We start from the raw sequence: 27,896 nt of genomic DNA on the forward strand, positions 1-27,896 counted from the left end.
TCTTCGGCTCACTATTCAAAACCTCCACATTATTCTTGCATTCGAATGCAATTCTCCAGATGTGGTTAAACAAGAGATTTATACAACTGCAACATAACTGCCTGACAATGGAACCACTATCTGGGAGTTATGAACTTGCATTCCAAGATCCCCCTGTAGATCAACACAGTCCAATCTCGCCCCATGAATATAACAGCAACGAGATAATGCTGAGGCTTTAGGAGACACGAGTTAGGCCGCACTTGGAGAAGTGTCAACAATGTTGGGCCCCACATCTCAGACAGGATGTGTTGTCATTGGAGAGAGTCCAGAGGAGGTTCAGAAAGATGATTTTGGGAATGAACGGGTTAAAATATGAGGAGCACTTGGCAGCTTTGACCCTGTGCTCACTGGAACTCAGAAAAATGCAGGGAATCTCAATGAAATCTACCGAATGTTGAAAGGACTGGATAAGGTGGGAGAAGGTATTTCCTGTGGTGGGGCACAGCCACAAAGTTGAGGGGCCACCTTTTCAAACAGAGGTAAGCAGCTTATTTTTTTTTATTAGACAAGGTGTATTGGATCTGTGGAATTCTCTGCCACAGACTGCGGTGGAGGCCGAGTGTGTGGGTATATTCAAGGTGGAAGTTGATCGTTTCCTGATCGGTCAGGGCATCAAAGGATATGGCGGGAGGTCAGATATCTGGAATTGAGTGCGATCTGGGATCAGCCATGATGGAAAGGTGGCTGACTCAATGGGCTGAATGGCCTAATTCTGTTCCTATGCCTTATGGACTTATGAACAGAAGCCCCCTCAATCATGATGAATCTCCTCTGCACTCTTCCAGCACAAAACATCCTTTGTACAGAATGCTAAGCGGAACTGAATGCAACGTTTCAAGAACATTATCATGTCAGGCAGCATCTGTTGAGGGGATTAGAGTCGATGGTTGGGACAGAACCCGTCACTTACGGCACTAACACAGGCCTTTCGGCCCAACCTTTTCATGCTGTCCTCCTGTCCATTTAAACTAATCCCTCTGCCTGTCTTTGACACAGAACACAGATATCTACAGCACATTACAGGCTCTTCAGCCCACAATGTTGTACCGACCATGTAACCTACTCTAGAGACTGCCTCGGATTTCCCGATCATATAGCCCTCTGTGTTTCTAACCTCCATGACGCTATCTAAGAGTCTATTAAAATATCCTGTTGTATCCACCTCCACCATCGCTGCCAGCAGTGCATTCCACGCACCCAGCACTCTCTGTGTGAGAAACTTACCCCTGACATTCCCTCAGTACCGACTTCTAAGTAGCTAAAACTACGTCCCCACGTGTTAGGCACTTCAAGCCTTGAAAAATGCCTCTGGCTATCCACATGGTCAAAGCCTCTCACCATCTTATACACCTCTATCAGGTCACCTCTCATCCTCCGTCGCTCCAAGAAGGAAAGGCCAAGTTCACTCAATCTATTCTCATAAGGCATGCTCTCCAATCCAAGAGCAACATCCTTGTAAATCTACTCTACACTCTCTGTAGTATCCACATCCTTCCTGTAGTGAGGCCACCAGAACTGAACACAGGACTCCCAAGTGGGGTCCATCTAAGCCCACAGCCCTGCCGTGTTGGGGTACAATTACTTTTGTACAGGTTAGGAGAAATATAGCTTCAACATCACCTCACAGCTCTTGAACTCAATCCCACGGTTGATGAAGCCCATCACACCAGACACCTTCCTAACAACACTGCCAACCTCCACAGCAGCTTTGAGTGTCGAATGGACATGGACCCCAAGATCTCTCTGACCGTCCACAATGCCAAGAGTCTTACCATTAATATTATATTCTGTGTTCAAATTTGACCTGCAGAAATGAACCTCTTCATCTGTGTTGAACTCCATCTGCGCTTCCCAGTTCTGCATCCGAGGCAAGGAAATAGATTGCAGAGCCTCTGGCGAAGATCATTATGTCCCCATTGTCCACGGGAATTGTACCGGAGTATTGGAGGGAGGCGAATGTTGTCCCCTTGTTCAAAAAGGGTAGTAGGGATAGTCCCGATAATTATAGACCATTGAGCCTTACATCTGTGGTGGGAAAGCTGTTGGAAAAGATTCAGAAAGATAGGATTTATTGGCATTTAAAGAATCATGGTCTGATCAGTGACAGTCAGCACGGCTTTCTGAAGGACAGATCATGTCTAGAAAGCCTGATGGAGTTCTTTTAAGAGGTGACCAGGCATATAGATGAGGGTAGTGCAGTGGATGTGATCTACATGGATTTTAGTAATGCATTTGATTAAGTTACACGCGGTGGGCTTATTCATAAAGTCAGAAGGCTTGGGAACCAGGGATGTTTGACCAGGTGGATTCAGAATTGGCTTGCCTGCAGAAAGCAGAGAGTTCTGGTGGAGGGAGTACATTTGGATTGGAGGGTTGTGACTAGTGGTATCCCACAAGGGTCAGTTCTGGGACCCCTACTTTTTGTGATTTTTATTAACGACCTGGACGTGGGGGTAGAAGAATGGGTTGGCAAGTTTGCATAAGACACAAAGATTGGTGGTGTTGTGGATAATGAAGAGGATTGTCAAAGATTGCAGAGAGACATTGAAAGGATGCAGGAGTGGGCTGAGAATTGGCAGATGGAGTTCAACCCAAAGAAGTGTGAGGTGGTACACTTTGGAAGGACAAACTCCAAGGCAGAGTACAAAGTAAATGGCAGGATACTTCGCAGTGCAGCCTAGCAGAGGGATCTGGGGCTACATGTACACAGATCCCTGAAAGTTGCCTCACAGGTAGACAAAGTAGTTACGAAAGCTTATGCGGTGTCAGCTTTCATAACTCGAGGGATAGAGTTTAAGAGTCGCGATGTAATGATGCAGCTCTATAAAACTCTGGTTGGGCCACAGGGAGTACTCTGTCCAGTTCCGGTCATCTCACTATAAGAAGAATGTGGAAGCACTGGAAAGGGTACAGAGCAGATTTACCAGAATGCTGCTTGGTTTAGAGAGTATGGATTATGATCAGAGATCAAGGGAGCTAAGGCTTTACTCTCTGGAGAGAAGGAGGATGAGAGGAGAAATGATAGAGGTATACTTGATATTAAGGGGAATAGATAGAGTGGACAGGCAGCGCCTCTTCCCCAGGGCACCACTGCTCAATACAAGAGGACATGGCTTTAAGGTAAGGGGAGGGAAGTTCAAGGGGGATATTAGAGGAAGATTTTATACTCAGAGAGTGGTTGGTGCGTGGAATGCACTGCCCGAGTAAGTGGTGGAGGCAGATACACTAGTGAAGACTACTAGACAGATGTATGGAGGAATTTAAGCTAAGGGAGGCAGAGTTTAAGGGTCAGCACAACATTGTGGGCCGAAGCGCCTGTACTGTGCTGTATTGTTCTGTTTTCTCTCCATTTCTCGCTGGAATCTTTCTTTTACTTTATTTTTTCACTGAAGGCACGACACAGTACAGAAAACTTAATGCATTACATGTTCCTCCATTTTGCTTTTACACCTTACCCCGAAACAACAACACAACATCATCAGTGGGGCCTTCCGGGAGTTGTAGTCATTGGTCCTCGTTCGCTCCCTGTCAAAGCATGTTTCGTCAGCCACCACAGACGTCACCGAAACAGACCCACCGGGGCGCGAAGGGGAATCACACCCGTCCTTGTGGGCGCCGAGGCCGGCGACACCGACAGAAGCGACTCGCTGATCTCCGCCATGGCGATAGAGCGGAAGAGGAGGGGCTGATCATGGGCCGCTTTCCTCCAGCCTATCGCAGCTCAAATTTAATACTAACCCCTGCTGTCATTGGCTGTAGTGCCCGTCGCTCAAGTGGGAACTCAGAGGGTGATTAGTTTATTTGAACGTCAGTCAGCATTCCTGTCTTTCTGAGTTTGGATTTGGATTAATAATGGGACAGGAAGCAAATTGGGAGAAATGTGAGTTTTTGTGTGATGGTGCATCAGTCTCCGAGTTACATTATTAACAACAAATGGGCAAAGGCCGTGGTGAGGAAGGAGGTGATTTACTGGAGGTTATATGGAGATAATATTGGAAGGGATATCAAACTTGAAATTGTTTGGGATATGATTTAGAAAATGGGGAGGGGGGATTTGTGGGGATCATAATATTCCAGTGTTGATTAATGAGGGCAAAATGATTGTTACTGAAACAGGGAAGGTTGTGTTACTGGCTGGGTCATTTGCTGAGATTCATAATCAGGATAATTTAAGTGAAGAAGTTAAACAATGTAGGGATATGTTTTTCAGTGAATACCCTGATGTGCTGGAAGTCAGCTGCAGCAATGATAGTATCACGGATGGAGAGATTTCTTTGTATGAATTTAAGAAGTATATTAATAATGCAGGTCAGGTGTCTCCAGGAAAGAGTGATATTTGAAATTGTAATTGTATATAATTCGCATTTGTAAAATATTAAATATTTGAATTGTGCATCCACTTTCCTCATGGAAAATGGAAATAGTAGTGCCTATTCTAAAACCTGGCAGATCCCCATTTGATCCTTCTAGTTAAGGGCCTATATCGTGAATGCCTCATTTATGTAACCTTATGGAATGTATAGTAATCAAGCGCTTGAGTTATATTTTGGAAAGAGTGGTGATAAAGTGTTTTATTAGAGGGGATTTTGGAAGTGTGAAATGACATTAGATTCAGTTTTAGGTTTGGAAGATGATATTTGGAAAGCACAATTAAATAAAGATGTTGTAATAGCAGTATTTCTTGAGACTGAAAAGGGAAATGATATGGAAGAAAGGACTTTTGATTAAATTAGGAGTAAGGGGGACATTGTATAATTTTTCTGAGTTTTTTTTTGTATGGACTGTCCAAGTAACGGTCGGCATGTTTGTGTCTATGAGATAGAGAATGGAATCCCACAAGGCAGTATTTGTAGCCCTTCATTATTTAATATTATGATTAATGATATTTTCTCTGAGATGGGAAAATGGGATTCCCTGGGTAAATCACAATAGCTTTATGGATTTGAGGTATTAACTGCAATTTACAATTAATAGCTCAAACAGTGGGCAGATTGATGAGGATTGTAAGCTTTCAGTCGTTAAAACACATTACGTGGTTTACAAACAGCATTAATAGACTTGCAGTTGATTTTAAATTATATGATTAATATCTTGAGGAAGTGTCAGTGGTAACATTTCTCAGTATGTGGATGGATAATAAGCTGACGGGGAAGCACCTATCAGTAAAATAATTGATAAATGTAAAGAGCTTTAAATCCCCTCAGACATCTATGTGGGTATTCTTGGGTGCAACATGAAAATCTTTGCTGACCAATTTTATTTGTTTAATTAGATCTGTTCTTGATTATGTCTGTGTGGCTTGTGGATCACCTTCATCTTCAAATTAAAAGTGTTTGTATGTGATACAATTACAGACTTTTAGATTCTGTTCTGGTGCGGTAATGCTGTCTCCTGCTTTGGCTTTACTGATTGCAATGGGACAATTGCCCTCAAAGGTTCAAGTTGATGTCAACATACTGGATTAATTTGCGGGTCAAGGAAATGATCATTCTGTTAAAGGTGCGCTGGAGGACGGTTGGGGACATCACTAGAAGAGTGTATTTTGTTTTGGGTGGCTGGGTTGTTACCACGCTGCGAATATGGGTGTATTTGATGATACAGTATGTCCCACTGTAGCGTTCTCTGTAACCCCACATTGTTTTTTCCAATGACTTCAGTTGATTTTAGTTTTTACACGATCGGATTCGGTTCTGCCTGAGAGTCTGTTGGTCATCAGTATATTAATGAAAGTTATTATCATACAGTAACCATTTTTACAGATGAATCAAAAGATAATTTAATTGGGGATGTTGGTGTGGCTGTTTTTGTGTGCCTGAATTGCAGGTAATGATAAAGAAATGACTTATAGCCATTTATCAGCATAGAAGGCAGAATTCTTTGCCAACAGTTTAGGCTTACAGTGGATGGAAGAAATTGGTCCTTATAATTTGCTCAGAATACATTTCGGTTTTGATGAGTCTTAAACAGGTCATTCTGGCAGTAGGTCAGATTGACTGTTGGAAACTTGTCAAACGGTATTTCATATATAAAGTTTGATTTATATGTCTGCACATGATGGGCCCTTCATATCACACTGTTGAGGGAAATGATGATGTTGACTGTTTAGCTCCAAAAGCTGTTAAATGTTAAGCTGTGGATATAGACTTTCCACTTAGCAAATTAGAAGCTAAAAGGTTGGTAGTGTTAAGAATTAGGGGCTTATGGCAAGACGTAGGATAATGGACGTAAAGACAGACACCTTTCCAGAATACATAAACCTGTTGGGTTTATAGAAGAAGGGCTTAAATGATATTCACATGACAGAAATATCCACACTATGCTTAATTATGCCTTGTAACTAATTGGAAAACTTCATTCTGTGTCGTGTACATTTTGTCATTGTGAAACCGTCGAAACACATACTATTTCAATGTGAAGCGTACAAGGCTGAAGAAAAATCAAATGCAGTCTTCAGTACAATCTTTGCGAGGGAAGATAGTTTTCAAATAAAAGCTATTAAATTATGGGACTGACTTTAAATCAATTCACAGTTTGAGCTGGAAAAGGCACGTAATAATTGTGCTAAACATAAGGAAATAACATAAAGGGTAGCAAAGGTGAGTGGGCTGTTGGTGGGTTATTATTTTATTATTATTATTATTATTATTATTATTATTATTATTATTATTATTATTATTATTATTATTATTATTATTATTATTATTATTATTATTATTATTATTATTATTATTATTAATGGGTTATTTATTTTTTTAGAAAATTTCAAAGAATAAATGTAATGAAAAATTAGTAAGAAAAAGAAAAATAATATTAATCCTCCCCCTCCCCACCTTAACCCTTATCTAAAGAAAGAAATAAAGAAGAAAAAGATTGCCTCGATATTGGAGGATACCCACATGCTCCATGGAGTTCAAAATAATTTTAATATTTATTCTTACTTTCCCCAATTACATTATAATTTTATCTTCAAAGGACCTATATATTTAATCCCATCTTTTGTAGGTATGGGAGACAAATTTTGAAAAATATATCATACTCATTTCTTAGATTATATGTAATTTTTTCAAGTGGAATACAACTATATATTTCATTATTCCAATGATCCATAGTTAAATATAACTCAGATTTCCAAGTAATTGCGATAACTTTTTTAGCTACTGCCAATGCAATATTTATAATTTTTTTCTGATACTTATTCAATTTAATTTTCGGTATTGTCCCTTCAATATCTCCTAATAAAAATAATATTGGACTATTTGGGAGTTGAACTCCAGTACTTTGTTCCAATAAAAGTCAGATTTATCGAAAATGGTTGAATTTTAAAACAAGACCAAGTAGAATGTAAAAAAGTACCAATTTCTTGATTACATCGAAAGCATTGGTCAGACATATTTGAATTTAATCTATTTATTTTCTGTGGTGTTATATATAATTGATGTAAAAATTATATTGTATTAATCTAATTTGAACATTTATTGTATTTATCATACTATCAGAACATAATCTTGACCAACTTTTTCCAACAATTTTAAGATTCAAATCAGTTTCCCATTTTTGTCTTGATTTATGAATTCCAGATTCAGTCTGTTTTTGAATCAAATTGTACATACAAGATGAATTTTTTTAAATTTTTCCCTTTTGAATTAATATTTCTATTTCACTAAGTTTTGGCATCAACATTGTTTGACCCAGCTTTTCTCGTAAATTGTCCATTAATTGAAAATAAGAGAAAAGAGTGTTGTTTGATATTTTATATTTATTTTTTCATTGATCAAACAACATCAATATACCTCCTTCAAAACAATTACGTATGTATTTAATCCCCTTTTGGAACCAATTATGTAAAAGTTTATTATCCATTGTAAAAGCAATAAGCCTATTTTGAATTAAAGTTTGTTTTTGCTAATAAAGATTTCTTTATCTTATCGTCCATATTTACCTTATTCCATAAATCAATCAAGTGTCCTAATATTGGAGATTCTTTTTTTTCCCGTATCAATTTGGATTCCCATTTATATGTAAAATCTTCTGGTATGTTTTCTCCTATCTTATCTAATTTTATTCTAATCCATGCCGGGTTTTTTTTCATCAAAAAAAGATGCAATAAATCTAAGTTGATTTGCTTTATCATAATTCTTAAAATTTGGAAGTTGTAACCCTCCTAAATCAAATTTACATCTCAATTTTTCCAATGATATTCTTGACATCTTTCCTTTCCAAAGAAATTTCCTTACATATTTATTTAGTTCTTGAAAAAACTTCTGCGGTAATTGTATTGGTAAAGTTTAGAATAAATATTGCAATCTATGGAATATATTCATTTTTACAGCATTAACTCTACCTATTAATGTTATTGGTAACATCATCCAATTATCAAGATCCTCTTTCATTTTTTTTTAATAATGGCAAATAATTTTGTTTATATAAATTTTTGACATCATTGTCAACTCTGATACCTAAATATTTTATCCCATTTATTGACCATCGAAATTGAGTTACTAATCGACATTGATTATAATTTCCTTTGGTAAGGGGTAAAATTTCACTTTTATCCCAATTTAATTTATACCCTGATACTTTCCCGTATTCTTCCAATTTAAAAGATAATCTTTGCAAAGATTGTTAAATGAATCAAAACATCATCAGCAAATAAATTAATCTTATATTCTTCTTGATTAACTCTAAAACCGCCAATATCTGAATCTGTTCTAATTAATTCAGCTAATGGTTCTTTTGCCAATACAAATAAAGCAGGTGATAACGGGCAGCCTTGTCTAGTTGACCTTGTTAAGCAAAATGGTGTTGAAATCTGAGCATTTGTAACTACTTTAGCTTGAGGATTAGTATTTAAGGTTTTAATCCATTTTCCTAGCTCATATTTTTCCAATAGCTTAAACAAAAAATCCCATTCCAATCTATCAAATGCTTTTTCTGCATCCAAAGCAAATGCCACACTCATTTCCTCTCTTTTTTGTGCCAGCTGAATTATACTAAGTAACCAGGTTAGATTATCCATTGATTGTCTGTTTTTAATAAAATCTGTTTGATCCATATGTATTAATTTTGGTAAATATTTAGATATTCTATTAGATAAATTTTTTGCTATTATCTTATAATCTGTATTCAACGAAGAAATAGGCCTATATGATGTTGGTTTTAGAGGATCTCTTTTTTTGGCAATACCGTTATGATCGCTGTTAAAAAAGATTGTGGGAGTTTATGCATTCTTTCCACTTGGTATATTAATTCCATAAAGGGAGGAATTAATATATCTTTAAATTTTTTTATAAAATTCAGGAGGAAAACCATCTTCTTCTGGGGATTTGTTACTCTGAAGTGATCCTAAAGCTTCTTCAACCTCTTTTAATGTAAAGGGCATATCTAATCCTTTCTGTTCTTCCAAATTAAATTTTGGAAGGGTTATTTGTGATAAAAATTTATCTATCTCAGTAATCTTATTTTGTGATTCTGATTGATATAGTTCAGTATTAAAAAAAAATTAAAGTTTCATTAATTTCTAAAGGTTTATAAGCAACCTTATTTACACTTGTTCTAATTGCATTTATTGTTTTAAAAGCCTGTTCTGTTTTCAACTGCCAAGCAAGAATTTTATGTGATCTTTCACCTAATTCGTAATATTTCTGTTTAGTTCTCATAATTACTTTTTCTGTACGATATGTCTGGAGTGTATTATATTGTAGTTTTTTATTAACAAGTTGTCTTTGTTTTTCTTCGTTCATATATCTTGAGATTCTTTTTCTAACTTTATGATATCTTTTCTCAATTTTCCTTCTTAATTTTAGATGTATAATTTATAATCTGACCCCTTAAATGTGCTTTCATCGCTTCCTATAATGCAATTTTATCCTCAACTGAATGTAAATTTGTATCCAAAAAAAATGAAGTTGTTTTTTCATAAAATCACAAAAATCTTGACGTTTTAATAAAATTGTATTAAATCTCCATGTCTATTGTTTTATATGTTTTATGTCTATTTGAATAAAATGAATAATCTCTTTCTCTTGGATTAATTTTTCTCCATATATCAATCAGGTTTAAATCTTTCATTAATGATAAAGTTAGTTTTATTACTTTTAATTTTGTAACAACTGTAGTTGGCCTTTCCAAAACTGGATCTAAACAAAAATTAAAATCTCCGCCTATTAATATTTTATCATTTGCGTCAGCCAAGTTCAAAAAAATCTTCTTGTATGAATTTTGCATCATTTTCATTTGGTGCATAAATGTTCATAAAAGTCCATAATTCTGAGAAAATTTGACAATGTATAATCACATATCTCCCCACAGAATCAAATATTACATTTTGTATTTTAATTGGTAAAGATTTATTAACTGAAATTGCAACTCTTCTTGATTTTGAATGAAATGAAGTTGCTATAACATTTCCAACCCAATCTCTATTTAATTTCTTATGCCTGTGAACTTACTGAACACATCCTGGCCAGAAAAAAAAAACTTATCCCAATCCACTCTTCCTAGATCCTTTTTCATTTCCACAAAATTGGCCGTTCTCCAATTTTACCAGAACATTAAGCTGCCAGTTCTGCCCCTCACTAATAGCAGTAATGACGTTATCCCACGTGTCAACCCAAGCCCTAAACTCATCTGTTTTACCGACAATACTCCGTGCATTGAAATAGATATACCTGAGAATATGTATACCATCTGCTTTTTTTTTTCATTTCCGTTTATACATGTAGTCCTCTCATGTTCCTTATCCTCCTGCACCTCACTATCTGCTCTAACACTCTGGTTCCCCTCCCTCTGCAAATCTAGATTAAATTCCCCGGAGCAGCACTGGCAAATCTACCCGCAAGAATGTTATTCCCCCCCCCCCCACGCCCAGTTCAGGGGCAAACCGTCCCGTCGGAACAGGCCCCACCTTCGCCCGAACAAAGCCCAATTGTCCAGAAACATGAAGCCCTCCCTCCTGCACCATCCCCTTAGCCACGTATTTAGCTGCACTCTCCGCACATTTATATTTACAGGGACTTTACTCCTGACGCCGGTCCCGAGACCCGACCCGTTTACAGACCCGGAGCGGAACCGGAGCAGATTCTCAGCCACTGGTTTACATCCCCAGTCCGGAAGAAAGGATAAAGTTTCCCCGTGAATTTATTCCCAGTGAAGGTGTGGAGATGGGACTTGGTCTCCGCGTTGTAAAATGAAACTGTCCCGGACTCGTAACTGAGATAAACTCCCACCCTCCCGGGGATGGGACCGGCAGCGAGACGGGACTCGGGGGAGATGAGACCGGACACGTCATAATCCCGATGTAACATGTCACAAAACCGCCCGATGACCCAGAATCCGGTCTCCGGACTCAGACTGACCCGTCTCTTCCTCTCCACAGACTCTGCGGCGACTCCCAGACACCAGAACCGATTCCCCGTCACCTCCACCTCCCAGTAATGTCTCCCCGATGTGAATCCCTCCGATCCCAGCACACAAGACCGGTTTGTGAATCTCTTCCTGGTGTCAGGGAGATCTCTCCAGGTCCGGGTCCGTCTCACACTCTTCCGATCCTCAGACACCTCGAGACACGGACCCGCCGTTTCCACATCCAGGGTGACAGAGACTGGGGGGAGAAGCAGAGAATTAGAGAGACCCCGGGGATCGGGGGGAGACTCGGACAGCGCGGCCCCGGGGATCGGGGGAGACTCGGGCAGCGCGTCCCCGGGGATCGCGGGGAGACTCGGGCAGCGCGACCCCGGGGACCGGGGGGAGACTCGGACAGCGGGGCCCCGGGGATCAGGGGGAGACACGGACAGCGGGGACCGGGGATCGGGGGGAGTCTCGGACAGCGCGGCCCCGGGGATCGGGGGGAGACTCGGACAGCGGGGACCGGGGATCGGGGGGAGACTCGGACAGCGGGGACCGGGGATCGGGGGGAGACTCGGACGGCGCGACCCCGGGGATCGGGGGGGAGACTCGGACGGCGCGGCCCCGGGGATCGGGGGGAGACTCGGACGGCGCGGCCCCGGGGATCGGGGGGGGAGACTCGGACGGCGGGGCCCCGGGGATCGGGGGGAGACTCGGACGGCGCGGCCCCGGGGACCGGGGGGAGACTCGGACAGCGGGGCCCCGGGGATCGGGGGGGAGACTCGGACAGCGCGGCCCCGGGGATCGGGGGGAGACTCGGACAGCGCGGCCCCGGGGATCGGGGGGAGACTCGGACAGCGCGGCCCCGGGGATCGGGAGGAGACTCGGACAGCGCGACCCCGGGGATCGGGGGGAGACTCGGACAGCGCGGCCCCGGGGTTCGGGGGGGAGACTCGGACAGCGCGGCCCCGGGGATCGGGGGGAGACTCGGACAGCGCGGCCCCGGGGATCGGGGGGAGACTCGGACAGCGCGGCCCCGGGGATCGGGGGGAGACTCGGACAGCGCGGCCCCGGGGATCGGGGGGAGACTCGGACAGCGGGGCCCCGGGGATCGGGGGGAGACTCGGACAGCGCGGCCCCGGGGATCGGGGGGAGACTCGGACAGCGCGGCCCCGGGGATCGGGTGGGGAGACTCGGACAGCGGGGCCCCGGGGATCGGGGGTTTTCCGCTGGACGGTGAGCAGAGAGATCCCTGGCCCTTGACTCCTCAGACAGGGGAAACATCCTCCCTCACTCCTGCCTGTTGACCCCTGAAAGAATTTTGTGTTTCCATGAGATCTCCTCTCATTCTTCGGAACAGGGAACAGAGAACATAGAGCAGTACAGCACAGGAACAGGCCAGTCATACAATGTTTACATTCATTTGTGAGTGGGAAGTGGGGCAGTGTGATGGTTTGAGACAGTAAAGGAGGTGATAATGGGAACCAGTGGGGGAGAGATGAATGGCAGATTGAACCAGGTGGGGGAGGGGTGGAAACCCTGTGGGTGAACTGTGTGTGTAGACGTAATGAGAAGCTGGAGGGGGCAAAGATGGCAGATGAGGATGACTTTGTCCCCTTTCCCACAACCCCATCCCCCGCAGCCCCTCATTAGGACAGGGGATGAATTTGCAGGAACCCTTAAGCAACACAGGTATTGATGAATTGTTTCAGTCTGAACCGTAGACTGTTTACTCGTTTCCATAGAAACTTACCGGCCTGCTGTTCACCCAACAATTTGTGTGTATTACTCTGCTTTAAATATACTCAATTATTTGGCCTCCACAGCTGCCTCTACCCACCCACATCCTCCCAACATCAACTCTCTCCAGACAGGTGCCAGAGATCTGGCGAGACCCTTCATCAGGACCTGTGCAGCTTGGATTTCCAGCATCTGGAGATTTTCTTGTGTTTGATTTTTAAAGCAGAAGTTATTTTATCATGAGCTGATCCATTTTCCCATTCTCCCATTTAGTCCCACTCTCCCACCCTCTCACCATGACCTGTCTACTCACATACCTATCAATCTCTGTCTTAAATACATACAATAACTTGGCTTCCACTGCTGCAAGAAATTCACAGATTCACCACCCTCTGGCAAAAAAAAATTCTTCACATCTCCGTTCTGAATGGGCGCCCTTCAATCCTTAAGTCATGCTCTCGTACTAGACTCCCCCACCATGGGAAACAACTTTGCCACATCCACTCTGTCCATGCCTTTTAACATTCGAAATGCTTCTGTGAGGTTCCCCCTCATTCTGAACTCCACGGAGTACAGTCCAAGAGCGGTCAAACATTCCTCACATGTTAACACTCTTATTCCAGGAATCATTCTCGTGAATCTTCTCTGAACCCTCTCCAATGTCAGAACATCCTTTCGTAAATAAGGAGCCCAAAACTGCACACAGTATTCCAAGTGAGGTCTTACCAGTTCCTTATAGTGCCTCAACATCACATCCTTGCTCTTATATTCTATTCCTCTAGAAATGAATGCCAATATTGCATTCACCTTCTTCACCACTGACTCAACCTGGAGGTTAACCTTAAGGGTATCCTGCACAAGCACTTCCAAGTACAATTGCATCTCAGAATTTTGAATTCTCTCTCCATTTAAATAATAGTCAGCCCGTTTATTTCTTCTAAGAACGTGCATGACCATACACTTTTAAACATTATATTTCATTTGCCACTTCTTTGACCATACTCCTAATCTATCCAAGTCTCTCTGCAGAGACTCTCTGTTTCCTCAGCACTACCGGCCCCTCCACCTATCTTTGTATCATCCGCGAACTTAGCCACAAAGCCATCTATTCCATAATCCAAATCATTGATATACAACATAAAAAGAAGTGGCCCCAACACAGACCCTTGTGGAACGCCACTGGTAACTGGCAGACAACCAGAATGGGATCCTTTAATCCCACTCTCTGTTTCCTGCCAATCAGCCAACGCTCTATCAACGTATGTAACTTTCCTGTAATTTCATGGGCTCTTATCTTGTTTAGCAGCCTCATGTGTGGCACCTTGTCAAAGGCCTTCTGAAAATCCAAACACACAACATCCACTGCATCTCCCTTGTCTCGCCGACTTGTAATTACTTCAAAAAATGTCAATGGGTTTGTCAGGCAGGATTTTCCTTTAAGGAAACCATGCTGAGTTTGGCCTATCTTGTCATATGCCTGCAGGTACTCCGTAACCTCATCCTTGACAATTGTCTCCAGAAACTTCCCAACATTTCTCAAGCTAGCAGGTCTATAATTCACTTTTTGCTTCCTTTCCCCTTTCTTAAATACCAGAGTGGCATTTTCAATCTTCCACTCCTCCGGAACCATGCCAGAATATATTGACTTTTGAAAGATCATTGCTTATGCCTCCGCGATCTCCACAGCTACTTCCTTCAAAACACAAGGGTGCATTCCATCTGGTCCTGGAGATTTATCTACCCTTAGACTATTCAGCTTCCTTAGTACTTTCTCTGTCGTAATTGTGACTGCGCACACTTCTCTTCCCTGACACCCTTGAGTGTCCGTTATACTGCTGATATCTTCCTCAGTGAGGACTGATGCAAATACTCGTTCAGTTCCTCAGCCATCTCCTTATCTCCCATTACAATTTCTCCAGCATCATTTTCTATCGGTCCTTTCTCCACTCTGACATATTTTTTACACTTTACATACTTGAAAAAGCTTTTAGTATCTTCTTTGATATTATTTACTAGCTTCCTTTTATAGTTCATCTTTTCCCTCTTAATGGCCTTCTTAGTTTCCTTTTGTAAGCTTTTAAAAACTTCCCAATCCTCTGTCTTCACACTAATTTTTGTTTCCTTGAATGCCCTCTCCTTTGCTTGTACTTTGGCTTTCACTTCTCTTGTCAGCCACGGTCGCAACCTTTTTCCATTCGAAAATTTCTTCTTTTTTGGAATATATCTGTGTTGCACCTTCCTCACTTCTCGCATAATCTCCAGCCAATGCTGCTCTGATCCCCTAGTGGGCTCAACAACAAGCTGTTCTGAAAAGCCATCTCGTAGACATTCTAGAAATTCTCTCTCTTGAGATCCAGTGTCGTCCTGATTTTCCCAATCCACTCGCATGTTAAAATCCCCCACAATTATCATAACACTGCCCTTCTGGCAAGCCTTTTCTATTTCCTGTTGTAATTTGTAGTCCACATCATTGCAGCTGTTAGGAGGCCTGTAGATAACTGCCATCAGGGTCCTTTCACCCCTGCGATTTCTTAGCTCAACCCATGAAGATTCTGCACCTTCCGATCCTATGACACCTCTTTCTGATGATTTAATATCATTTCTTACCAATAAAGCCACGTCACCCCCTCTGCCTACCTGCCTATCCTTCCGATACACCGTGTATCCTTGGACGTTCAGCTCTCACAGCCATGCATCCTTTAGCCACATCTCAGTGATGGCCACAAAATTATACCTGCCAATCTGTAGCTGTACGACAAGATCATCCACCTTATTCCTTATGCTGTGTGTATTTAAGTATGACACCTTAAGTCCAGTATTTGCTACTTTTTGTTTTGATTGCACTGCAACTCATCCCAGTGGCTGCAAATTTGCCCCATCAGCTGCCTGTCCTTCCTGACATCTTCACTGCTCTCTATCTTAGATTTATTTCTGTTTTCCCCCTCCTCCGCTCTATCATTACGGTTTCCCATTCCCCTGCCAAATTACTTTAAACCCTCCCTAACAGCTCTATTAAACATTCCCGCCGAGATTCAGGTGTAACCCGTCCTTTTTGAACAGTTATTACTGCCCTCAGAAGAGATCCCAATGATCCAAGAATCTGAAGCCCTGCCCCCTGCACCAGTCTCTCAGCCACGCAGTCTTCTGCCTGATCCTACTATTCTTGCCCTCGCTAGCACGTGGCACAGGCAGCAATCCTGAGATTACTACCCTGGAGGTCCTGCTTCTCAGCTTCCTTCCTAACTCCCGGAAATCTCTTTTCAGGACCTCCTTCCCTTTCCTCTCTATGTCATTGGTACCAACATGTACCAAGACAGCTGGCTGCTCGCCCTCTCCCTTCAATATCTTCTGGTCCCGGTTCGAGACATCCTGTACCCTGGCACCTGGGAGGCAGCACACCATGTGGGTATCTCTACCAGGCTCACAGAATCTCCTGTCTGTTCCCCTGACTATGGAATCCCCTATGACTACCGCATTCCTCTTCTCCCTCCTTCCCTCCTGCACAACAGCGCCAGGCTCAGTGCCAGAGACCCGGTCACCGTGACCGTCCCCTGTCAGGACGTCCCCCTCAACAGCATCCGAAATGATATACTTGTTGCTGAAGGGGGCAGCCACAGAGGTGCTCTCCACTATCCGGGCATTTCCCTTCCCTCTCCTGACAGTCACCCAGTTTTCTGACCCCTGTAGCCTAGGGATCCCTGTAGCTCCTGTCTATCACCTCTTCATTTTCTCTGATAAGCAGTAGGCCATCAAGCTGAACAAAGCACTAACCCTGCAGACATGCTACCTAATGAAACAAAGGAATGAAACAAAGAAAGATGGGTCTACTCACCCACTTACTTCGCCAAACACACAAACTTCTTAAACCATTCGCTAATGTGCCCTGCTGCTCCCCCGTCCGTCGGGCCGATTTGCCAAGGGGAGAAAAAGAGTTGGTGCTTCGCTCTCGGCTCTTCCCGTTACCGCCTAAGCCCTTTGAGCCAAAGCCCTACACTCTGCTGCCACCCCCTCCGCTGCCCGCTGTATAGGGTGGTCATCTTTTTAAACTCTCCGCGCTGTCCTGCGCAGTCTCGCCGTTCTTGTCCGCAAAGTTTTTTACAGAACTGCCTTCCTTCAGAATTTAGCTCCCACGCCGCCCTTCTTGTCCCAATCTAAAAAAAACTCCTTCAGTACTGTATTCATCAGCCTATTCCACACTGTCCACATAAAATTCAGCAAGGCCTTTGATGTCGATGATAGGCCACACTTGGAGCATTGTCTGCATTTCCGGTTCCCGAATATGGGGAGGATGTCATTACACTGGACAGGAGGCTTCAGGAGGATGTTACCAGGACTGGGGGCTTGGGTTAAAATCAGAGGGTGGATAAGCTTGGGCTATTCAGCTGTAGTGTAGGATGTTCAGGCATGACCCCTTATCAAGGTAAATAATTCATAAGGGGCTTAAATAATGTTTCTTTTTCCAAGAAATGGGAGTACAGAACCAGAGGCCTCGGATTGAAAGTGAAATGGGAAATTTTTTGAGTGGTCTATTGGGTAATATTGTCACAGAGAGGGAGGTGGGTAAATGGAATTTGACCTCAAATTCTGTGGAAAAAGGTGAAAATAAACTTGTACCCAAGATCTCACACACATATGGGCCATGCTCAAGAAGACATGTTACTCTTGCAGATTGATGAAGTAGGCCGTGGGTTCAACATCCATCAAACCCTCCCAGATCATCCTCCTGAGGAATCTCACCCCGGAGTCTGTCTGTGAAGTGTTGATGTGACGTCACGTCAGAGGGCAGCTCAGTGCCACAGAACAGACAGACTGGGTAAGGACGGCAGATTTCAATCCTAAATGGGAATTTGTGCCTTTTTCTGTCGCTGTATGTTACACTCTGATAGAACGTGTGTGTGTGTGTGTGTGTGTGTGTGTGTGTGTGTGTGTGTGTGTGTGTGTGTGTGTGTGTGTGTGTGTGTGTGTGTGTGTGTGTGTGTGTGTGTGTGTGTGTGTGTGTGTGTGTGTGTTGATTGTGGTAAATATCCGTGTGGTGTGTATACACATTGAAGGACAGTGTGCACGTTGAAGAATTTGTATGTTACAGTGTGTCATCACATGTCTGGTGTGTGTTGACAATGTGTCACGCGTGATTGAGTTGTTTAAATGAATAAATGACTGTCTCTGAACAGACTGGTTTCCAGGTTACTGAGGGAAATAACAACGTACATTGCTGAGGCTCTGACTACAATCTGCCAGTCCTTCCTGTGTGTGTGTGTGAGGGAGCTTTGCCAGGCTGTGTGTGCTTCTCCCGAGATGAAATCTTGACCAATGTCAATTCTTGTTGGTGTGTCCGAGCTCATTCTCACAATGCTTCAATGTAGTGGTCTGATCACCATAAGACACAGGAGCAGAATTAGGCCATTTTCCTATCGAGTCTGCTCTGCCATTCAATCATGGCTGATCCACGTTTCCCTCCTCAGCCCCACTACCTGGTCTTCTCCCCATAACCTTTGATGCTGTGTCCAATCTAGAACCTATCAAGCTCTGCCTTAAATACACCAAACAGGTTCCACAAATTCACCAGCCATTGGCTCAAATTTCTTTGCATCTGTTTTAAATAGACGCCCTTCTATCTTGAAGCTGTGCCCTCTTGTACTAAACTCCACCACCATGGGAAACATCCTTTCCACATCTACACTGTCTGGGCCTTTCAATATTCGAAAGTTTTCAATGAGATCCCCCCTCATCTTTCTATATTCCAGCGAGTACAGAGACAGAGCTATCAAACGTTCCTCGTATGATAACCCTTTCATTCCTGGAATCATCCTTATGAAATGAACCTTCTGCAATGCCAGCACATCTTTTCTTAGACGAGGAACCCAACTTCACAATACTCAAGGTGAGGCTTCACCAGTGCCTTATAAAGCCTCAGCATCACATCCCTGCTCTTGGACTGAATGCTATCTAAACCCCTTGAATTGAATGCTAACGTTGGATTTGCCTTCCTCACCACTGTGTTCTCCAGAATGACTGCTAAGTCCATTTTCAACTCAGCTTTTTGGGTTTTCTTCCCATTTGAAAAAAAATCTGCACATTATTTCTACGACCAAAGTGCATGGCTATGCACTTTCCAACATTGTATATCATTTCCCACTTTCTTTCCCATTCTCCTCATTCAAGACCTGTCCAGCCTAACTGTTTCCTCAACACTACCGACCCCTCCACCAAACTTTGTGTCATCTGCAAACTTGGAAACAAAGCCATCTATTCTAGGACAAGAGAGCATGACTTCAGGATTGAAGGAGGACCTTTTTGAACTGAGATGCGGAGAAATTACTTTAGTCATTGTGTGGAAAGTGTGTTGCCACAAGTGGCTGTTGAGGCCAAGTCATATTTAAGGGAAAGATAGATAGGTTCTTGATTAACCAGGGCATCAAAGGGCATGGGGTGAAAGCAGGGGAGTGGGGATGACTGGAAGAATTGGATCTGCTCATAACTGAATGGTGGAGCAGACCCGATGGGCCGAATAACCCACTTCTGTTCCTATATCTTATTGTCTATTCCATCAGCTGGATCTTTATATACAGCATAAAATGAAGGTGTCCTAACGCTGACCACTTTGGAACATGAGTCACTGGCAGCCAACCAGAAAATGATACCTTTACTCTCATTCACTGTTTCCTACCAATCAGCCAATGTTCTAACCATTCCTGTAACTTTTCTGTAATACCATGGCCTCTTAACCTGGTTACCACCTTCATGTGTGGCACCTTGTCAAAGGCCTTCTGAGATTCCAAATATACAACATACACTGCATCCCCTTTATCTATCCTGCTTGTAATCTCCTCAAAGAATCCCAACAGGTTTGTCAGGCAGGATATTCCCTTAACGAAGCCATGCTGACTTGTCCTATCTTGTCCAGTGTCACCAAGTATTCCATAGCCTCAGACTTAACAACTGACTCCAATTTCTTCCCAACCACAGAGGTGAGGCTAACTGGTCTGTAATTTCCTTTCTGCTGCCTTCCTCCTTACTTAAACAGTCAAGTGACATTTGCCATTTTCCAGCCCTCTGGCACCACGCCAGGGTCCAATGACTTTTAAATGATCATTTGAAATGCCTCCAAAATGTCTATCACAACCTCTTTCAGAACACTAGGGTGCAGTTCATCTGGTCCGGGTGACTTATGTACCTTTAGGTCTTTCAGCTTTTTGAACACCTTCTCCCTTGTAACAGCAACTGCACTCACTTCTCTTCCCTCGCACTCTTCAACACCGGGCACAGTGCTAGTGTCTTCCACGGTGAAGACTGGTGCAAAATATTTGGTTTATCTGCCATCTCTTTATCCCGCGTTATTATATATCCGGCCTCATTTTCAAGCGGTCCTATATCCACTCTCATCTCTGTTTTATTTTTTACAATACTTGAAAAACAATTTGATATTGTTTGCTAACTTGTTTTACAAAGACAGGTGTGTAAAAAGGGCCTGAAGGATCATTGGAAACCAGAGTCACCCCAAGCACAAACTGTACCAGTTGCTACCGTCCGGGGTACAGTACCACAGATTAAAATCCAGGAGCAACAGGCTCCGGGACAGCTTCTTCAACCAGGCCATCAGACTGATTAACTAATGCTGACACAACTGTATTTCTATGTTATATTGACTGGCCTGTTGTACATATTATTCATTATAAATTATAATAGATTGCACATTGCACATTTAGGTGGAGACATAAAGATTTTTAATCCTTATGTAGATGAAGGATGTAAGAAATAAAGTCAATTCAATTCAAATCAATTTGTTGTTTATTTTTCCCCTCCAAATCATTATTTTAGTTCCTCTCTGTAGATATTTAAAAGCTTCCCAATCCTCTGTCTTCCTACTAATTTTTGTTTAGTTGTATCCCCTCTCTTTTTCCTTTACATTAACTTGTTTTCCCTTGTCAGCCAGGGTTGTACTATTTTGCCATTTGAGTATTTATTTATTTTTGGAATACATCTATCCTTCACCTTCCTCATTTTCCCAGAAACGGACACCATTTCTGCTCTGCTCTCATCCCTGCCTGCATCTCCTTGCAATTTGCTTTGGCAAACTCCTCTCTCAGACCACTGTAATTTCTTTTACTCCTCTGAAATACTACAATGTCAGACTTTACTGTCTCCTTATCAGATTTCAAGTTGAACTCGGTCATGTTGTGAGCACTGCCTCCTAAGGGTTTCTTTTAACTACTCACCTCTGGTTCAATACATAAAACCCAATCCATTAGAGCTGTTCCCCGAGTAGGCTCAACGACAAACTGCTCTAGAAAGCCATCACATTGCATTCAACAAACTCACTCTCTTGAGATCCTTTATCAAACTGATTTTCCCAATTGCCCTGCATGTTGAAATCTCCCATGATTATCATAACATTGTCCTTTTCATCAGCCGTTTTTATTTCCAGTTGTAATCTGTGGGCCTCAACCCACTGACTGTTGGGAGGCCTGTGTATGACTAGTGTCAGTGTCATTTTTACTTTTGCAGCTCCTTACCTCAACCCACAAGATTCAACATCTTCCAATCCTATGTCACATCTTGCTGCTGATTTACCAGCAGAGCCACACCACCCCATCAGATCTTCCTTCCTTCCTCTGATACATTGTGTAATCTTGAACATTCAGCTCCCAACTACAACCATCCTTCAGCCACGGTTCCGTGATGGCCACAACATCATACCTGACAATCGGTAATAGTGCAACAAGATCATCCACCTTATTTCTCATAGTCCATGCATTGAGATATAACAATTTCTGTACTGTGTCTGCTACCCTTTTTAATTCTGCATCCCTGATGCACTGACACTCACCTTGCTGGCTGCAATTTTCTCCTCTCATCTGTCTGCCCTATCTGACAGTCTGACTGCGCGCTATCTTTGCATTTTTACCATCAGTCCTATCCCTTCACTCCAGTTCTAAACCCCACCAAATTAGATTAAACCCTCCCCAACAGCTCTATCGAACCTCTGTCTGAGAATATTCTTCTCCCTTGGGTCCAGGTGCAATCCATCCCTTTTGAGCAGGTCATTCATCCACCAGAAGAAATCCCAGTGATCCAAGAACCTGAATCCCTGTCCCCAGCACCGTATTCTCAGCCATGCTCTATCTGTCAAATTATCCTGTTTCTACCCTCACCAGCACGTGGCACAGGCAGCAATCCAGAAATCACAACCCTGGAGGCACTGCATCAGAGCTGTCGACCAAGCTCTCCAAATTCCATTTTCGGGACCTCTTTCCTTTTACTTCCAATGTAATTGGTCCCAAAATGCAACAATATGGCTGACTCTTCACCCTCCCTCTGCAAAATGCTGCAGACAGGATCTGAGATATCCCTGACCTTGGCACCTAGGGAGCAAGATATCATTCAGGGGCCCCATACATGTCCATAGATTTTCCTGTCTGTCTCCTGACGATTGAGTCTCCTGTCACTACTGCTCCCCTCTTCTCTCTCTTAACAACAGTGAGAGTTGTGGATCCAGAAGGGGGAAGACCTGTGTCAGTCAGACTCTGCACTCACAGTGCACGAAGGGCTTGTGTATTTTCCTGACAATCCTGGTCACCACTCTGATACCCACTTTTATTCACTACAATATCATCAAGTCAGTATTAAATTCCCCGCTCCTGAGGAAGGATTCAAATGCATGTCCTGGTGTGTTAGTGCATTTGCCTGGGATCAGGACACAGTGGTTCATCTGCCAGTCCCATGTACTGGTTGTATTGTGACCCTGTGCTGGTGTGTCCAGGGGTCTGACATCTCCAGCTGATCATGTGAAAGTAATGTCTCCCAGTGGGTGGGGTTGATGTGAAATACATTTCAGTTCCCCTTCAGTCCATTATCACAGCCAATCTTTGCTTCAGCTTATAAATTAATTGTGTTTCATGAACAAGGAAAAATGAATCTTTGTAAGTTTTACCTCGGTTAATGGCATCAAGTGTTTCACTCAGCACTGTGTTCAACAAATAGAAGCGAACGAATTTTTCAACCGGTAGGGCCTCATCTGTCACTGACAATTCCTGGACATCGTGGCTGATACTGTAAATTTTAAACTGCTGGTGATGAACTGGAATTTTGAACTATTTTACAAATCCATACAGGGTTTCAGTAAAGAGCCTGTCCTACCTCCTGTTTCGATGAGCTTCCTCCTGAAATAAATAAAACACAAATCTGATTAGACTTGGACTTACTGACCACATCCTGAATTTCATCCAAATCATTACAAGGTGTTGAAAATTCCCACTCCCACAATCACAAATACACACCAGCAATACAGAACCACGGGGAAAATTACAGGGAAAGTTGCTGAAAATTAGACCATTACTGAGAGGATGATACTTACAGGAAAGACAGGACAGGCTGTGCATTACCATCTGGATAAGACATCAGAATGATAAAATGGAACAATTTAAGATTAGTGATGGATTTGATTGTGTGCAGTTGGAAAAAAGTATCTCATTCATGGCTAACACGAGAGGACAGTTTTAAAGTGCTTGCAAGTAATACAGAGGAGATGTCAGGGGTAAGTTTTTTGGAATGGGCGGAATGAGCGGAGAATGGGACACAATCCGATGAAAAACCAATCCGAAAAAGTAGAGCAGTAAAAGTTTCTCTAATCTGATGGAAACCGGATATGGAGGATAAGTCTGATGTGTGGGTTATGACCACCCATTGTTCTCACTGATTGACAGAGAGACCCTCACACCCACCGCACCAGACACACTCACAGCCTGTGACTGGAACCGGGAGTTAATGAGAGTTTTAGAGGATATTTAATGCGGTAATTAAGGAAACAATCAGCAGCTCTGTGTTATGATCAGAGTAAATCATTTCAGAAAAGATTGCATTCTGTCCTGGGATGTACAGAAGTTGTGGAAGACCAGTTTTGGGCAACAGCAACCCTGAATAGTTGCATCAATTGTCTGGTGAGAAACAGTTGACTGCCATTTGTAAATGCTGTGTGCAGGAGCAACACGTCTGTTTTCTGTCTGCATTGTATTCTGTGTTATGTGTTTATTACGATAACCAGTCACGTGAGTGGGGACGTGGTAAAAGTGAAGGGAATAAGGTACGGATTCGTACTTTGTTCTGGGCTGTTTTGATCCTGGGACTGGCAGATGCCATATCTTTTGTTGACCAATTAATTGCAGTTTAATTTATGATTAATTATGTTCAAATTATGCTGAAATTAATTATGCTTAATATTGTATATTGCTAATAAAGGATCGAATATCAATCTCCGATATTTAGAATGTCATTAGCAGACTGATTGGAGGTTCCTCATGCAAGGAGAACACTCTGTGTAAGGTCACCAGCAGTGGCAATTGATTTGGTAGAATTGGCCGCTGTGCTGTGTTTATTTCAAATATACCACTGTTCATTTGGTTCAATTTGACAGAAATAAATTGAAATATCATCCCTCACCTTGAGAAACATCACACTGTCTTTTTGATCTATCTGTTCCTTTAACTTTGTGATTTCCTCCTGAATAATCCTTATATTCTCTTGAAGAGCCAGAAGATTTTTCTCCATTGGGTTGAGAATCCTCTTCTCTTCTTCCCTGAGATCCCTGAGTAAGCTCTGCTCTTTCTCAGTGATAATCTGGCGCAGTTCAGCAAACTGGTATGCGATGTGGTTCTGAACGCTGTGTGACTGTTTCTGTCGAATGAAAGGCGAAGATTAGTTTACTACATTGCTGTGTTGTATTTCCTTATGACAAAAAATTGACCATTCGGTTCATTGGGGTCCATACTACTTCTGAGACATTCCCGTCAACCTCTTTCCCTCACATTTTCCTGAAATTATTCTCCTTCATTGACCCATTAACTCCCAGCAGATTCACATACACCCTCCCCACCTTCACTGGGTTAATTGTAATTAACCATTCATCCAGCATGTCCTTGAAATGTGTCTGAAACTGTCATGGCTACAGGGAGAGCATGCAAACTCCACACCGACAGCAGCAGAGGTCAAGATCGAAACCAGGTCACTGGAGCTGCAATACTCGGCTATTCTGCATTAAATGGAGCAAAACTCGACAGTAATATCAGAAATTCCGCTCAGGAAGCCTCACCCGAACTCCGGAAATCTTCTCTTTCTGTTGCTGCTCCTTTTCCTGGAAGTCTGATATCTTTTTTGTGAGAGAGTCTAAGGAAGATTTTAGCTGATCCTGGAAGTCAGAGAGTGAAGGAAATAGAGACAAAGATGCATCAAAAGAAACAGGTGATCAAACCCGATTATCACACAAAATACCGGAGGAACTCAGTGAGTCAGGCAGCATCTATTCAGGGGAAATAAACAGTCGGTGTTTCAGGATGAGACTCTTCAATAGGACTGGGAAGGAATGGGACAGAAGCCAGAATAAAAAGGTTGGGGACGAGAACCAGCTGACAGGTGACGGGTGAGACAACGTGAGGGGGAACGTGGGGGAGGGTGATGAAGTGAGAAGCTGAGAGGGGGCATGTGGAAGAGATAAAGAGCTGGAGAAGAAGGAATCAAATACGAGAGGACAATCGACCAGGGAAGAAACGGGAGGAACTGGGCTGTTTGCCCTCCTGAATGGCGACGAGGGAAGAGGTTAGGAGTCAGGTGTAGCACTTGTCCCGCCTGCAGGTGTCGGTGCCAGGAGGGAGATCAGTGGGGAGGAGCGAGTGGATCAGGGCGATACAGTATGGTGAGCGATGCGTACAGAGAGCGGAGAGTTGCGGGGTGAGGAGGTGGGCTGTGGGACGGAGAGATGCTAGAATCCCGTTGGAAAAGGCGGAAGTTGCAGAGAATCATGTGTTAGTTATAAAGGCTCGTGTGATGATATGTAGGACAAAGGAAATATTTTAAGTATTGAACTAACGTTAGTTTTTACCTTGTAGATTTTAACAGCTTCTTTAATCGGCAGGAAGCGGTGCTCTCTGTGTTCCTCCGCCACTGCACAGATCACACAGATCAGTGTCTTGTCCGTTTCACAAAACAGCTTCAGTTCTTCCTCATGTTCCTCGCAGTGACGTTCACTTTCCTTCCCTTTCCGATTCAGGTTTAGATTTCGAGCTTTTTCAGCCAGATTTGCTAAGGCCCGATTCACCCTGAGGGTGCGGTCAGCAAACTCCTCTCTACATTCCGGGCAGGAGTTTCTCTCCTCCCTTTCCCAATACTGTGTGATACAAGAGCGACAGAAGTTGTGTCCACACTCCAGAATAACCGGATCGTGAAGAAATCCAGGCAGATGGAACAAAATACCTCCTCGGTCCAACTCTCGGCTTTTCTTTTCGAAGCCATGTTAACTCCCGGCACTTCCTGATTCAGAATGCTTTCACTTTCGGGGATCTGCTGAACCCCTGCGATTGTAGTACCGCGATTGTCCACTACGAGAGCTGCAGATTCTGATGCTGGATGTGTTCAGTGGAAATTTTGGTTAATGTGGGATCAAAAAGACATTAAAAGTGCAACAGATAAGAAAACGTGGACATGGTCTGTCTAAGCCTGGCTACGAGCGGAGGAGAGATGGCCATATGGCTTGCAAACCCAGCTATTAACAACCTAGAGCGACAAAAACGTCAGCTGAATCTCAAAAGGCCCCATCCCTGCGGTCGGAAGGACCTTCCCCTGGAAGACGATTGAAGTCCTGCGCTGAAAGGAGAAGCCGTCTGCCCCCCTGGGGTGGTTCACTACTACAATAACCTTGAGGATTCCTCAGCCAACCCGGCCACTCCCTGTCCTGTGTAGAGAATCCCTGTATATCCAATGGTGTCCCTATAGACTGGAATGTGTCAGTCGGCAGCATTCCTGTACGAAAGCAGTTCCGAAACTTTTTTTGTGCCAAAGACCAATACCAGTAACCGTGAACCCCAGGTTGGGAACCCCTGCTCTCCGGACATCTCGGTGTGATGGCAGGCCAAAAAGTTTAGAGTGTCTTTCCCCGAGCTGATGATCTTCCAGCAGCACTCGCTGTCCGATTTTCTTTGGATCCTGGGAACAGCCCGAAGATCAGTGAGCATTCTGTCACGCAGCTGCTGTGGCACAGGCCCTTGCATCTTTCCCCGAGTTGATGATCTTCCAGCAACACTCGCTGTCCGTTTTCCTGCGCGTCCTGGGAACAGCCCGAGGATCAGTGAGCCTTCTGTCACGCAGCTGCTGTGGCACAGGCCCTTGCATCTCTCTCCACAGATCTTCGCCAGCCCACTGTCCGCAAAGAGGTGAGTGACCGTCTCGTCTCCACTGCAGTAATCTCGGGGCAGCGCGCTGTGTGAGTGATCTCCGGGCATGCAGCAAGGATCAGACTGGGAGGGGCCCTCTCGTCTCCACTGCAGTAATCTCGGGGCAGCGCGCTGTGGGAGTGATCTCCGGGCATGCAGCAAGGATCAGACTGGGAGGGGCACTCTCGTCTCCACTGCAGTAATCTCGGGGCAGCGCGCTGTGGGAGTGATCTCCGGGCATGCAGCAAGGATCAGACTGGGAGGGGCCCTCTCGTCTCCACTGCAGTAATCTCGGGGCAGCACGCTGTGGGAGTGACTCCGGGCATGCAGCAAGGATCAGACTGGGAGGGGCCCTCTCGTCTCCACTGCAGTAATCTCGGGGCAGCACGCTGTGGGAGTGACTCCGGGCTTGCAGCAAGGATCAGACTGGGAGGGGCCCTCTCGTCTCCAGACAGGTGAGGTCTTGGTGCCTGTTGGTGAGATCTGGTGATGAGGCATTCTGCCAGATGGTCTGGGCTGTCTGCTCAGGGAACCTCTCCACTGTGTCCATCCAGTCCTTCTCCTGCAGTAACT

At 43.6% G+C, this 27,896-nt stretch overlaps 2 protein-coding genes across 2 annotated transcripts in view; both read right to left on the bottom strand.

Moving 5' to 3' along the window:
* The window catches only part of LOC132385773 (zinc finger protein 135-like), a 901,933-nt gene that overhangs the window by 287,150 nt on the left and 586,887 nt on the right, over positions 1–27,896 (bottom strand). The window lies entirely within an intron of this gene.
* Positions 7,721–27,161, bottom strand: LOC132385766 (zinc-binding protein A33-like). Its single transcript, XM_059957990.1, has 7 exons — positions 26,961–27,161; positions 25,997–26,317; positions 25,211–25,306; positions 24,562–24,795; positions 23,263–23,285; positions 23,057–23,175; positions 7,721–11,641 (listed from the first exon to the last, which is right to left on the bottom strand). Exons 1-7 carry the CDS (start codon positions 27,159–27,161, stop codon positions 11,091–11,093), a joined length of 1,545 nt encoding a protein of 514 aa, XP_059813973.1. The 3' UTR covers positions 7,721–11,090.

Source organism: Hypanus sabinus (genome assembly GCF_030144855.1).
Source record: "Hypanus sabinus isolate sHypSab1 chromosome X2 unlocalized genomic scaffold, sHypSab1.hap1 SUPER_X2_unloc_2, whole genome shotgun sequence".
NCBI lineage: Eukaryota > Metazoa > Chordata > Chondrichthyes > Myliobatiformes > Dasyatidae > Hypanus > Hypanus sabinus.

Coding starts and splice junctions, on each gene's coding strand:
- LOC132385766 (XM_059957990.1), bottom strand. CDS start 27,161: ATGCAAGGGCCTGTGCCACAGCAGCTGCGTGACAGAATGCTCACTGAT. Junction 26,318..26,960: donor CCTGGGGTTCACGGTTACTG/GTATTGGTCTTT, acceptor GTTATTCTGGAG/TGTGGACACAACTTCTGTCG. Junction 11,642..23,056: donor ACTTGATGCCATTAACCGAG/GTAAAACTTACA, acceptor TTCTCCCCCCAG/TCTCTGTCACCCTGGATGTG.